The 13543-nt window shown below is 45.9% G+C and overlaps 1 protein-coding gene across 1 annotated transcript in view; it reads left to right on the forward strand.

Moving 5' to 3' along the window:
* Window positions 1-13543, forward strand: part of COP1 (COP1 E3 ubiquitin ligase) — a 180669-nt gene that overhangs the window by 89255 nt on the left and 77871 nt on the right. Inside the window, exons 13-14 of the mRNA XM_066597491.1 lie at window positions 3449-3557; window positions 5779-5860. Of these exons, the coding sequence (XP_066453588.1) occupies window positions 3449-3557; window positions 5779-5860 (191 nt within the window). The remainder of the gene's footprint in view (window positions 1-3448; window positions 3558-5778; window positions 5861-13543) is intronic.

The raw sequence follows: 13543 nt of genomic DNA on the forward strand, positions 1-13543 counted from the left end.
GGCTGACAACTCTCGTTTCTGTTACAATGGCCCCAGAGCTGGTTGTCTGCTCTTAAGGCCATCCGTGCTACAGAACGCCGAGTTGAGCGTTTGGACTTGTTTTTACTGCGCATGTGTGCGCCTTTTTTTCATGTGTACTTGGTGTGTTTGGTGCGTATATCCATTTTATTAACTTTTTTTACATGCGTGTTTCATCCATATTTACTGCATTTTTCACATGACCAAGAAGGACCAATTGATGTCACTTTTTTTTCCTTAACCTCACTGTCTCCTGGTAACATGCGTGAAGAATTTGGTGAATACGCATCCAACTGCTAATTTGCTACTTTTTAAGACCATTCGATAGTTTTTAGTGGGTGATTTTAGTTTGTGATACAGACCGAAATGCTGCGTTCAACACCCTCCCACCCCTTCTCCAGCCTTAATGCATATAAAATACGCACTTTTGGATGCAGCAGTGCAAATCAATGTTGTCTGTATTATTTGTGTATGTTTTATGACATATTACGGACAGAAAATAGTGTTGTATTCACACCTCCTGTTCGTCAGACTGATTCTTGACATCCTCTTCTGGCCTTTTCATTGATGCGCTCGTTACACCCACACGATCCCCTTTCTCTGGATGTTTTTCTCATTCACACAATTCTCTGTACGCTCTCCACACCATTGCATAAGAAAGTTGGCAGTAAGATTCTGGCCTCAGCTAGTCTAGCATTGATAACCATGGTGGGCAGATTGCTATATGGAGAAGCATTGCACAGGTGCAAGATGCTGATGAACATCCACTCTCTCGGAAACCCAGGGTGGCATTACCAGTTTGGTTCCCTTTTAAGGTGCAGGGCAACCCACCAGGCTGAATGGTGTGTGGCGTCATTAATGGGTTGTAAGCCTGCATGGTGCACTACATGTGTCAATGGAACTGGCACCTTTTTGTATGCCTTATCTATGAGCAAGTATAACACTGAGCATCCACTCACCCCAGTATGTGGCAGCTGTGAGAGTGGTCGTTCATCAGTATTTTACACCTCTGCAATGCTCCTCCATATAGTAATCTGCCGAGGGAGGTGATGTCTATACTGGTCCTTGTATTTTATATCAATACTAGTAATTGTTAGAAAATTATATAGTACCAGTGTTTTTGGTGACGCATTGTGCCACACAACTCTGCTTCATGCACGTCACACACACACACACACACAGCTCTGCTATATACGTTCTTCTTACAGCAGGGATGAAAAGCAGCACAGCAGAGTCCTGCACACACTGATCACCTCCTAGTCATGTGACCCCAGACTCCTACCACACAGGTTACTGATCACACTTGGGATGAATGACCTTTGATGACGTCACTGTCATGTGATCGGGGCATGAAGAATGTAACTCACTCACTTTTGCTACATCCCTGATCAACCGGAGTGAGTTACATGCTCTTCCCCTAATCGCATGACTGTGACATCATCACAAGACCTTCATCCAGAGGTCACCCCGAATGAGTGAGGTATTCATCCCCTACAAATCCCTGTGGCCTAAGTTGCTATGGAATGGGACTTGTGATGTCACCGTCATGTGATCAGGGGCGAAGCGCGTAGCTCACTAACTCTGCATGAAGGACCTTTGATGACGACAGTTGTTCGTCTGTGAGTGAGTTACAGGCTCCGCCCATGATCACGACAGTGTTGTCATCGAAGGTCCTTCATCCCAAGTCAGTGAGTTACATGCTCCGCCACTGATCACATGACTGTGACATCATCAAAGGTCCTATTCCATAACAACTGAGACCTCGAGGGTGGGAAGGGGATGCATAACTCACTCATTCGGGAAGACCTCTGGATGAAGGACTTGTAATGGCATCACAGTCATGTGATCAGGGGCGGAGCATGTAACTCACTGACTCGGGATGATGTAACTCACGGACGGACAAGTGGTTGTTAATAGTTTGATACTAGTAAGGGTGTTTTTACACGAGACTGTTCTTGTTTGAGCGAGTGACATCATTGTTAGCTCGTTTGTTCTCAGGCATCCTGTTTAGATGGACACTTTGTTGGTTCGTTCAACCAAGAATCGTTCAGTCTTTCACATTTACTGTATAAGTGACTGAGAGGGACTGAACGAGCGCTGGTTAAACTGAATGATAAGCGAATGACCCAATGATTACGACAAAAAAATCAACGATTCTCATTAGTCATTGTCGTTAGCTCGTGTTTAAACTAAACAATTATCATTCACTTTCACTCGTGTGTTGTTTTTTTTTGTTTTTTTTTTTGTTTTATTCATTCCATCTAAAAGCATTTTACTTCTACCCCCAAAGCTGGAAACGAACAGCTTTGAACACTTGGCAGCGGCCCCAGTTCGTATTCCATTGAATTCAAAGATTACATGAACTCCAATACCAACCCAGGTCACTGCCAAGAGTCATAGAGTTGGAAGGCACCTCCAGGGTCATCGGGTCCACCCCCCTGCTCAGTGCAGGATTCACTAAATCATCCCAGACAGATATTTGTCCAGCCTTTGTTTGAACACTTCCATTGAAGGAGAACTCACCACCTCCCGTGGTAACCTGTTCCACTCATTGATCCCCCTCACTGTCTAATATCTAATCTGTGTCTCCTCCCTTTCAGTTTCATCCCATTGCTTCTAGTCTTTCCTTGTACAAATGAGAATAGGGCTGATCCCTCTGCACTGTGACAGCCCTTCAGATGTTTGTAGGCAGCTATTAGGTCTCCTCTCAGCCTTCTTTTTTGCAAGCTAAACATTCCCAGATCCTTTAACCGTTCCTTATAGGACATGATGTGCAGACCGCTCACCAGCTCTCTACATACTGACAGACTCCGGCAGACGCCTGGCAATCAAGTATTGCTGAGCTCTCCTGAGGATAGGTCATTAATAGTCAAAAAGTGGACAACACCTTTAATTCCCTATTGGAAGAACCTTATCCGTGATTTTATATGTACAGCTATCATCTACATTGACCTTCCAGATCTACGGACCATCCTTTTAATTGAATCACGCATGATGCGACAGATATAAACGTCCATGTAAATGATCCTCCTGTTAAGATTCTTCCCACCAAGGGGAGAAATGCAATATGCTCTGATAAATGAAGCCAGACATGAAACAAGACGCAGAATCCAATAGGGACGATGGCAGTTTACCAGCCACATCACTCCCCCCCCCCCCCCCTCCCATCTCTAAAGTCCTCTTAGGAAACCAATTATTTAACAATAAGGAAAAGCTCGGCGACCGTCTCCAGCTTAGAAATCTCTTAGCGCTCAGGAGTGAATGTGATGCCGCCAGGTGTTTGGCTCGATCCCATGCTAAATGGGCCCTCGTTGTGTTGAATGAGTCTGGTGTGGGGAGCGCGGCGCCCCTGTGGACATAATACGCCGCGCTGACTGAAGCCGCACGGTTTTCTGAGTCTTGTGCTGTAATATATTTTTATCTCTTGCAGCTGTATAAGCTGGAGCAGTTATCACAAAAACTTACTGGCCAGCAGCGATTACGAAGGGACGGTGATTCTGTGGGATGGCTTTACGGGGCAGAGATCCAAAGTATACCAGGTAACGTTTAAATTCAGCTGCTTTTTTTTTTCCCTCTCTAGCGGGTGAGATCCTCGAGCCTCCACTCCGTCTCGATTCTTCTCTTCTTTATACCCCAGGGAGAAAATGTGTTTTGCTAGTTTTTTGTGTCTTTACCTGAATATTGTCATTTTTATTCTTTTTTTTGGTTTGTTAGTTTTTGTTCTTTGTATTGTAATATAAAAGAAACACAAGGAGATCCGCTGGTGGTAAATCCCTTTTTGCAAGCAGAGCAGTAAGTTTGGGCCCATTTTACATGGGATGACCTATCGGACGCAGATGTCCAACAGGTCGAGCCAGCGATAATCTTTGCACAGGAACGAGCATCGCTCAGTGAACGTTGGCGGGACGGGCGGGCCCGCCTGCCTCCTTCATAATAAACGTGCTGTCGTTCATAAGGGAATGGCTGCCTTTTACACGGGCTGATCCATTGCTCAGTTTTTTTGCATGCGGAAGTATTAAGAGCGAGAAGCAAACAAATTCGTGTTTGTGGTTCAGTTGGGCCTGTACTCACACTGAATGATATCGCTCAGATTTCCGCTGGTTGTGGGAATCTGAGTGATTTATCGGCCCGTGTAGAAGAACCCTTTTTTTTTAGTTTTATTTCCCCCCCTTCTTATATAGAGGTCTAATTGCAAAAAATAGCACTTCTCATCATAATTGCACAAGGCTTTGTACAAGTTATGTGATTTAACATAGGCTTGAAGGTAGACCTACTGCACTACCTTAAAGGGGTTGTCCAAAGAAACCTACTTACATCCAGCCCACATCAGTGGTGCCAACACCTGCCCCTCTGGTCTGGCTCTGACACGAAGGCTGCCTGCACAAGGCCATATATGCATTGCGGAATCCAGGGCTGGCCTCCGCTCCGGGTTCCGCAGCAAATACTGCCCATAGCAGGGGGAAAAATCGCAGCATGCTATATTTTTGTGCGGGCTATGCACGGACGCATCATCATTGCGGAAGGGCCTAGCGACAACGCAGGTAAATTTGTAGTGCGCATGTGCGACAGCTCATACATCCACAGCATGGAAGAAAAGAAGAATGACAGGTATGCAGGGGGCACCGGCCGGGCACAGGGTCGGATTCTGGTGCTTGATCCCGCATCCGTAAACTGACTTGGGCGTGTGCAGCCGGCCCAATTCACATGGTATAGGGTTTTTCGCTCTTGAGATCGTCTGGAGTCACAGCAATGACTCTGCTATGGATGGCGGATAACTTAAATTTTAGGTACAACCCCTTTATTGTGTATTCGACATGGATTTCACACTTGGAGGTGAGGTTCTGTGGATTTAAAATCTGCACCGTAGGTCAGTTTACAGATTTTTTTGTCCCACGGTGAGTGGATGAGATTTCTTGAAATAGTATCCACGCTGCTCGCACTTTAAAAGGCTGCGGATTTTCCACATCCGATTCTGCTGCAGAAAATCCGCAGCATCTCTGCAGTGTGTGAACACATCCTTAATGTGGATTTATTTCAGATTTTTACATTCTTACTAAAGTCATTGGGAAAAACCCATAATAAATCCATGCCCATCCCACAACAGAAATTAACAGGCTGCGGATTTAGGAATCGGCACCGCAGATCACTTTCCACAAAAAAAAACTTTTGCAGCAGCGTGGATGAGATTTATTATAATCACTTGACTTACCATTATACATACATGCATCTTCTGATCTTGGGAAAGCCTTTAAAGGGATTTCCAGGCAAAAACTATTGCTGACCTATCCTGATCGACCAGGGACTGATCACCTGGCCCCCACTGTCAATGCAGCGGACTGGACATGGTCATCGGGGTCGTTAGCAGAAGTGCCATAGCAGGCTTTACTCCCATTGAAATCAATGGGAACTGAAGCCTCCGGATTTCAATGGGAGTGAAGCCAGCCATGACCCTTCTGCTTCCGACCCTGATGACTACCTCCAGCCCATTGCACGACCAGCGGGTCAGCTGATCGCTGGAAAACCCAAGTGGTGGTGGGTCCCCTCTGATTAACCATTAATGACTTATTCCAAGTATAGGTTGTCAATAGTTTTTGCTCTGAAAAGCCCCTTTAACCCTCTTCACCCTAGATGATGAGTTATTGAAGCTACTCCCAGTTCATGATTTACGGTCTCTCTGTAGAGTGTCTGCCTGTATCGTGCTTCTCAATGAGTGTCCTGTTTTAAAACTTTGTTTCTTTGTGTCCCAACTTGAAAAAACAGGAGCATGAAAAAAGGTGTTGGAGTGTGGACTTTAACCTCATGGACCCCAAACTTCTGGCGTCCGGTTCTGATGATGCCAAAGGTATGTCACATTTGTTTGCTCTTAGGTTTCATTGTACGGTACACACAGCCCTACATTAAAGGGGTTGTCCAAAATGGAATTTCATTGTAAAAACTGGTCTTCGTATGAAAAAATAAAAATTAATTAGGATCTTGTACTCCCTGCTCCCCACAATCTACAAAAAAGGGAGCAAAAGTGAGCCTGGTAACTACAGGCCAGTAAGTCTCACTTCAGTAACGGGAAAAATTTTCGAGGGGATTCTGAGAGACGCCATCGATGAGTACCTCAAGGAGATTAAGGGAATAACTCCTCACCAGCATGGATTCATGAAGGGTCGCTCATGTCAGACAAATCTGATCAGTTTCTACGATGAAGTAAGCTCTAAGCTGGACCAGGGAGAATCTATTGATCTTGTATATCTGGACTTCTCTAAAGCCTTTGACACCGTGCCACATAATAGGCTAATATACAAAATGAGGCAGCTCGGACTGGGCGAAAACTTGTGTAAGTGGGTAAAAAATTGGCTCAACGATAGAAAGCAGAGGGTGGTAATAAATGGTTCGTACTCTGATTGGACCACAGTCGCTAGCGGGGTGCCACAGGGTTCAGTATTAGGCCCCACTCTGTTCAACATATTTATTAATGACCTGATAGAGGGGCTGCACAGCAAAATATCAATATTTGCAGATGACACAAAATTATACAATGTAATTAATGCAACGGAGGACAATGTGCGGCTACAAACGGACCTGGATAAGCTGGGGGCTTGGGCAGAAAAATGGCAAATGAAGTTCAATGTTGAAAAATGTAAGACTATGCACATGGGCAAGAGGAACGGATGTCACAAATACTCACTTAATGGGGTACCACTAGGGAAAAGTGATATGGAAAAGGATCTGGGGGTATTAGTGGATAATAGACTAAACTGGAGTAACCAATGCCAGTCAGCCGCTGCAAAGGCAAATAAAGTCTTGGGGTGCATCAAAAGAGGAATAGGGGCGAAGGACGAGAACATTATCCTCCCACTATATAAGGCACTTGTCAGGCCTCACATGGAATACTGCGTACAATTCTGGACACCGGTGCTCAGGAAAGATGTCACAGTGCTTGAGGGGGTTCAAAGAAGAGCGACTAAACTAATACATGGAATGACGGGACTGGAATACCCAGAGAGGCTATCCAAATTGGGACTATTTACTCTAGAAAAAAGAAGGTTAAGAGGCGACCAAATAACCATGTATAAGTACATGAGGGGACAACACATGGATCTCTCCCGCGATCTGTTTACACCCAGGACCACGACGGTAACAAGAGGACATCCGCTACGATTAGAGGAAAGTAGGTTTCATCACCAACACAGAAAGGGGTTCTTTACTGTAAGAGCAGTTAGACTGTGGAACTCTCTACCGGAGGAAGTGGTGGTGGCAAAATCCATAGAGGAGTTTAAAAGGGGACTTGATGTCTTTCTGGAGAAGAAGGATATTACAGGATATAAATATTAGGTTAAGTGTCAATCCTGGTATATAGGCAGGTAGGAACTATTAGGGGTTGATCCAGGGAACAGTCTGATTGCCATTAGGGAGTCGGGAAGGAATTTTTTCCCCAAAAGGGCTAATTGACTTCTGGCCTTGGGGTTTTTTGCCTTCCTCTGGATCAACACAGTAGGATAGACAGGCTGGACTAGATGGACAATGTCTTCATTCGGCCTTACATACTATGTTACTATGTTACTATGTTACTAAGTCTCCCTCAGTCTGCCCCGTGACAAGTTGGTTGCAGCGGGCTTTTTTTGGAACAGTTGCTGAGCTCTGTCGTTGGCTGCTGCAGCCTATGATGTCCTATACACCAGCTGCTGCAGCCTGTAACCCATACATCAGCAAGAAGAGACGGAGCAGCCCACAGGGGCCTTTCAGAGAGGGGTGAGTATAAGCTGTTTATTTTTTCACGCGAGGGGCATATTTTTACAAAGTAATTGTATCTCTGACAACCCCTTTAATGACACAGAGCTGAAACATTATATGGTTATTATAGTTTTAGTCCTCTGAAATACCACAACGTGTGAGAATATTGCCGGCTCATGAATGGCCTACAATCGGACTGGCTTTGTAAAATCTACAATCCAATGTTTCACTTCTGCAAACCCTAGGACATTTCCTGTGTATAGATTCATAGCTTCAGCTGCGTGTTAACTTGGACCATCTGATGGCCGGTGTAAATTGGCAATTTGACTTCTTGAATTTTAGGATTATTAAGACCAGTTTCATACAGGTGCATTTTTTGCATCCATAATACGGACAAGTGCCTTGGCCCAACCGTGGGTCTGCTGACTTGGGTTCAGAACATCATAGATCTGATCCATCATGATCTGACTTCAGGTCAGAAGACCCACGAATAGGACATTCGCCCGTATTATGTATACGTTCAGCCATAACATTATGTGAAACTGGCCTTAGGATAAAGAATGTTTTACAAGTCCTGCATACATACAAAGGGAAGACTTGATGCCCGCTTCCCCTGTAGATGGCAGCTGATCACTGGTGGTCCAAGGAACAGAAGACCCCGTGATCAGCAAATTGTTGGGGATCCTTATAACAGGAAAGAAAAGATTGTTAATAGTGAGCGAACCATTTACATCCTACAAGGACAACCCTTTTTGAAAAGTAGGGATTAGTCGTAAAAAGTTTGTACCAGAATTACAAGTTATCCCCTATCCAGAGGATGGGGGAATAACCTGCTGATCAGTAGGGGTCTCAATGCTCAGACACCTGCCGATCTCGAGAGTGGAGGTTTTGTGTCACTACAGGGGTCACTTCTACCCCCATAGTGGCTTCCGAATAAACGGAGCACTGGCTGAGCATGTGTGGTCGGTGCTCCATTAAATTCAATGGGGCTAACAGAAATACCCAAGAGCTTACCGCTCGGCTGTCTCCGGCAGTCCCATTGAAAGTGTCCAGCAACCTCATTGTGCGAGGTGCAGTAAGCCCACAGTGAGGAGGACGGGTAGGCATGGGACCCGATTCTCAAGATCAGTAGTGGTGGTGGTGAGACCCCCACCCAACAGCAAGTTTTTCCTTTTCTGTGGATAGAAGTAGGTAATTCTCTATGAATTGAGGAGAAGGAACTGGAAATGACATGAAAAATTAGTGTTTCTACCTAATTCGACTATGATAAAGCAGAGCATTTTTCATGTCGTGTGCAATCCCAAAATGTCAATTCCATTGACCGCTCTATTTAGTGATGTCAGGGTAAGGGCAGATTAGTGGGGGGTTTTGGTCTGTGTGAGTCTTTTTTTACATTTTCTTCCTTTTTATTTAATGGATGGTCTCCTCACTCCGCAGCCTGGCATGTATTAATAAGGCAGCGCTTGGAAAATCTATATTTCCAATAGTGTTGTGCCAGCGGCCGGTTGGTTTCTTACCTCGTCAATGGGGAAGTGATATGTGGTAAGGTTTAACAAGCCTGCAGTTAATGATGCGGACAGCAACAAATGAAGTCTGATCCTTAGGTCTCATGGACAGTTGAATTGCAAGTTCACTTCCAAAGAGCCTGCTCGAGTCTATTAGAGAATTGTTCCATGTCCGCTTCCCTGTGAGTGCTGAAAATAATACTTCTTATAGGAACGCCCGACGACAAGCCGCATCTAGCGGAGCAAAGCTGGCGATTGCTGAAAGGTGTTGTGTCACCGCGATCTCCAGAGGGGGTTGCAGCCTTTCATTTGAATGGCTCTCCATGTAATATATGGGGGATTGGAGTCCTCAAGAGTCACTCCTTGTAAGGGGCTCTCTGCACTGCCAAGAGGGTGCATGGATGGTTGAGGTCTTGATGAGACAAACCTATTAGAATTACTTAATCTTCTCCAAAACGTGTTACTTCGGTTAACTTAAAGGCATATTTGCACTTTAATGATCTTTTTTTTTTTTTTTTTTTTTTTTTTTTTTACAGCTGTGGGCAGTATAAGGCAACAGCAGAGATGGTACTCCCTCTATTCAGCTCCCTGGGAAATAGCTGAGCGGCTCCTGGTAAATACAGCTGGCGGAAGTCAGGTGACCACTGCAACCAATCGGAGGCTGCAGTGTCGCTGTCCCAAACTCCTGGCATCGTGGCACCCAGTGCCGATGCCAGGAGGCACTGCAGTCTGATTTGCCTGCAGCAGTCACCTGACTTCCACTGGACTAATATACCGAAAGCAAGAACTGCTCTAGAGGGCTGGAGAGCAGGATGTATTCCTCTTTTTGTTGTTTTATGTCATGCCCAACCACTAGGGGGGAAAAAATGATAAACGGGAAATCCCCTGTTAAAGGGGTTGTCAAGCTTTTAATCGTTGCTAGCCTGTTGAAGCTACAATGGACCGCTGCAACTCCATCTCACCATAGCCATGCAGAAAAACAGCGGAGCGCTCTACCCGGGGCTATCTAGTTCAGAGGGGCGACCTAATAACTGTAACAAGGGAACGCCCTCTCCATCTAGAAAGAAATATCGGCGCTCTCTTCTGCGCAGTGTAACGCACATATTCAGTAGAGCGTTCCAATGTCAGACCTTTCTTTCGCATAGCATTAGAAACGCGTCGGTCCTCGCCCAACGGGAAAGCTGGGAAATCTCAATGTCGGATGAGATCCGATACTGGATTGGAAAGGGTTAAATGTCCGGCTACTGCTCCGCACTGTAATGGCCTGACGAAGCCGCCGGTCCTTTGCGGAGAAACTCCTTGCCAGATGTCTTATTGTTCGCCCTAAACTTAGAATCACATTTATTCCATATCCCATTTCACATCGTTGCTTCCGGGTCCCGGCGCTCAGGTCCGTAGCACGGCCGGCGCCAACAGTCATACCGTGTATGAGGTACCTTTAATTGTAGTTGTGTTGGCCCAAAGCTGTGGCTTCCCTGACTTCAGATGCAGATCGGTGATGCACATAGTTTTTTTCTTCCCAGCCTCCTATCCTGACAGATGTGCTCCGCGTTTGCTTGTCGCGCAAAATAGCTTCTTTTTAATTGCTTCTCTCAAACCTTCCACGGAGCAAAATGCTTCTGTCTGCTGGTTTAAATAATAAACAGTCTGTTTGCTGAGCCGGCGACTCCCTGACCCCGGCCGTCTACTGGACTTAATTTTTTTTCCCGTCCCACCGTTGTGTTTGCATGCGGAGGGAGAAGTCATTAGAGCCGGCGGTGCATATTACAGCTGTTACCGCTCTCGTCGAGGGGCACCTCGCCCGCTCACATCTGCCATCCGGCCTCGTCTGCCTAATGGGTTTTGATTGGTGAGACACAACTGTATTGGTCGCAATTACATCTCCATGGCAGCCTTTCCTCTTGCATCAACATCAGCGCGCTCTGCCCTGACAGACCTTCCTCTCTAGCTTTGCTTGACATGTTTTGTGAAGTGTTTTGGAAAGAACTGGCAAGCGCTTTAAGAAATCGCAAGATCCCGGACAGGCGAGATCGCTAACAAGTTATCTATTCATTAATACACACCTCAATGCAAAATAGGAGCGGACTTGGAAAGGAGCCGCTAATCGCATAAACACCGATGTATGATGTATGATGGAACGGAGGAGAAGACGTGGAAAGGGGGGAATTAATCTGAACGGCTTCTTCTTTTCTCTTAGAACAACCATCTAATGATTATCAGTCTTCCCCCTTGATTAGGAGGAGGCAGTAAAAGTGAATGGCTTTCCGTACAGGGTGGCGCCGAAGTAGTTTATAGCATTTTAATGCCATGCGAGTACAACACCAGTGCAATGACATAAATTGTAACAAACGAAAATGAAGCATTCAGAAAGTAAAGCGAAGGGTGGGTTTTACATCCCCATGGTTGAACGGCTCAGTCTTAGGATGGGACCCAACGGACCCCGTTGACTATAATGGGGTCTGTTCACTTTCCGTTCAGCATGCAGCAGCTTCTCTTCCAGCATTTTGCGCTGGATCTACAATGAAACTCCTACCGAAGGTTCCAACGCTGATGTGAAACCACCCGAAGATCTGTTTTCGACATAATGATCAACCCTTGCACCCTCAAGATCGATACATGCGACCACTTGGCTTATTGCCTCCCAGCTTGCATCCCTAGACATTTGAACCGTACTGTTAATGAATTCCTCAATGATGGCAAGCTTCAATTCATCGATTTGTTGAAATGGGATGCCCCAAAGGAAAATCGGGTCGGGGAAGATCCAGTGGCCCGTATCTGCCTATCCAATGTTCTGGAAACATCTCCTCTAACCAGTCACAAAGGCATAGTGCATGATGAACTGGGACCCCGTCCTGCGGCCACCACCTTGCTGAAAATCTCTCAATACTCGAGGATGGGATAAAGTGTGTTGAAACCGATCCAAATACCACTTTAGTGTCACAGATCCCCCAAAAAAAGTTTGGGTTAAACCATTTCTGAAGCGAAATTCCTGCCCAGACCATCAAGCGTGCTGTTACCCACCTCCGTTGTCACTCCAGGGGTCTCAGGTCACCAGTAAACACAGTTGTGTCCGTCTCTGGACACATGAACCTTGGCCTCATTGGTCCCCGGCACTCGTCGGCGCAACTCTGCATTATTTTCAAGTTTTGTAAGCCAGGTTTCAGCAAAGTCAACCTGCTGTTCTTCCCATCATCGGGATATTTTCAACATGTCCTCCTGAGGACCGGTAGTGGGGCCTGTGCTCACAGCATACCACCGTGCAGTAAAATTGGCGGGTCCACCATTGGCACCCTGTGAGTGCAGGTTCAAATTGGGCACATCTTGCGTTCCCAATCCAATGTGTGATTTACACGTTCCCTAGCGGTGTAACCCCCGTCCTCGGCTTGCTTCGTCCATCTCTTCCCCCGTTGTTATGTAGTACGCAGCTAGTATGAAAGCTGTAATTTCAGTACTACTAAACAAAGGAGTATCCGATCTGTAACGCACCTCCCGGGGCCTCGCGCACATTCATCCTTCAGATGCCAAAACACTCGATGTGAGTTTTAAGTGACACCATAAAACATTAGGCACATAATGAGTTATTCATGGCATTTGATCAGGGGAGGCTGTAAAAACTTACTATAGAAAATGTTCACTCAACTTCCCATAAACTGGAGCCAAAGTGATGATATTTCAGCCTTTCTTCTAAAAGACACGAACCGTATTGGGTTTCCCTTAAGGCGCTGAGTATTGTAATACTGTTGGCATTCAATGGGGGGCTCTTCTGCATGGGGCCACACCAGCGTCTCTGTGCCAGGACCTCTACCAGCTGGTGTATAGCACAGTTACAGGCGAATAAGTACAGACCGCTTTATTCTAACTTGCATATATCGCTGTTCTGGGTTTATTGACCTTAATTAGTACAAGATATTCAAACCGTAGCGCTGTAAAGGCAGGAGAGGTCTAATCAAACTGGGGGAGAACTAATGCGAACCAAACATCTCCTTTGGAGGGGTCTTACACGAACATATTTAAATTGCGGAATCCGCAATCGCCGTACGCGCCGGCATTGAAAGTCGTGTAGTTTCAAGGTTTCCTTCACACTCATGGATACGAATTGCGTATTCCGCAAGCGGAAGAAAAATCGCTGCATGCTCTATTTTGCCCTTAGTTCAATGAAGGCATCCAACCCGCAGCCCATGCGCAATTCATATTGCATATGGGCACCTGCGTCATCGCTAAGCGGCGGTGCGGGAAATGCACACTAAAAAAAAACCACTACACATGACTGCCTGTGAGCCTAGGCAGCTATATGGAAT

The sequence above is a fragment of the Eleutherodactylus coqui genome, chromosome 3 (assembly GCF_035609145.1).
Source record: "Eleutherodactylus coqui strain aEleCoq1 chromosome 3, aEleCoq1.hap1, whole genome shotgun sequence".
In the NCBI taxonomy this organism is placed as follows: Eukaryota; Metazoa; Chordata; class Amphibia; order Anura; family Eleutherodactylidae; genus Eleutherodactylus; species Eleutherodactylus coqui.